This window comes from Myotis brandtii, unplaced genomic scaffold, assembly GCF_000412655.1.
Source record: "Myotis brandtii unplaced genomic scaffold, ASM41265v1 scaffold10870, whole genome shotgun sequence".
Lineage (NCBI taxonomy): Eukaryota > Metazoa > Chordata > Mammalia > Chiroptera > Vespertilionidae > Myotis > Myotis brandtii.
This window is the reverse complement of record NW_005353699.1, coordinates 7,226-7,924: the sequence shown is the minus strand read 5'-3', so window position 1 is coordinate 7,924 and position 699 is coordinate 7,226. Positions and strand designations below refer to the sequence as shown.

The following is a 699-nucleotide window of genomic DNA, read 5'->3' as shown; positions in this document are numbered from 1 at the left end:
ACTGATGGCTTCTTAGGACAAAAGAGGGTGGCCACCCCTGCCTGGTGGTGCAGCTCTGTGCGTCAGGACCCCCAACATTGGTCCCCAGATCTTTTTTCCTGGACAAGCACTAACATGGCTGGACAGAGGGCTCACAATTGGTGGGAGGACTTACTGCTCAGATCCTCCAAAGACAAGGAGGGGTTTCCTGAGGAAGGAAGCACTGTGCCCAGGGGTGGGGCTGGATTTTCGGAGAACTAGATTGCTGGGGCCAGCAGGGGGAAGACACTCCCACCTTATCCTTCAGTCTCAGACCCTCCAGGGAAGGAAGTGAGGACTCAGGTGACCAGGACTCCCGGGCACAGACTTGGTGAAAGACATCAACCCCTCCCTCCGTGTCTCAGTTAATGTGGAGTCTATTGGTCTCCACATTAGTGAGGGCCCAGCATCTGCCTCTTTCAATTCCCCCCCCCCACCCCCACGCCTACAGAGGACAGCAGGGTGACCCAGGGGCAAACTTGAGGGGAAGCTGATTTGCATGAGGCACCTTCTCCCCTAATGGGTGTGGGAGGCATGAAAAGGCCCAGGACTCCCCACTGCAGCCCAGGAGCCTGAGGAGCCACATCCTGTGAGTGTCCCCACCATGGTCTGGACGGTGCTTCTGCTCCAGCTCCTGGCGCACAGCTCAGGTGAGAGGAAGGGCCTCTGCATCCTTGGGGG

At 58.2% G+C, this 699-nt stretch overlaps 1 gene segment (V, D, J or C); it reads left to right on the top strand.

Annotated features, from left to right (window-relative positions):
- The first annotated feature begins 551 nt into the window (after positions 1-551).
- The window catches only part of LOC102248176, a 4,507-nt gene continuing 4,359 nt past the window's right edge, over positions 552-699 (top strand). The window contains 1 exon segment of the V gene segment in view: positions 552-668. Within this exon segment, the coding sequence occupies positions 623-668 (46 nt within the window).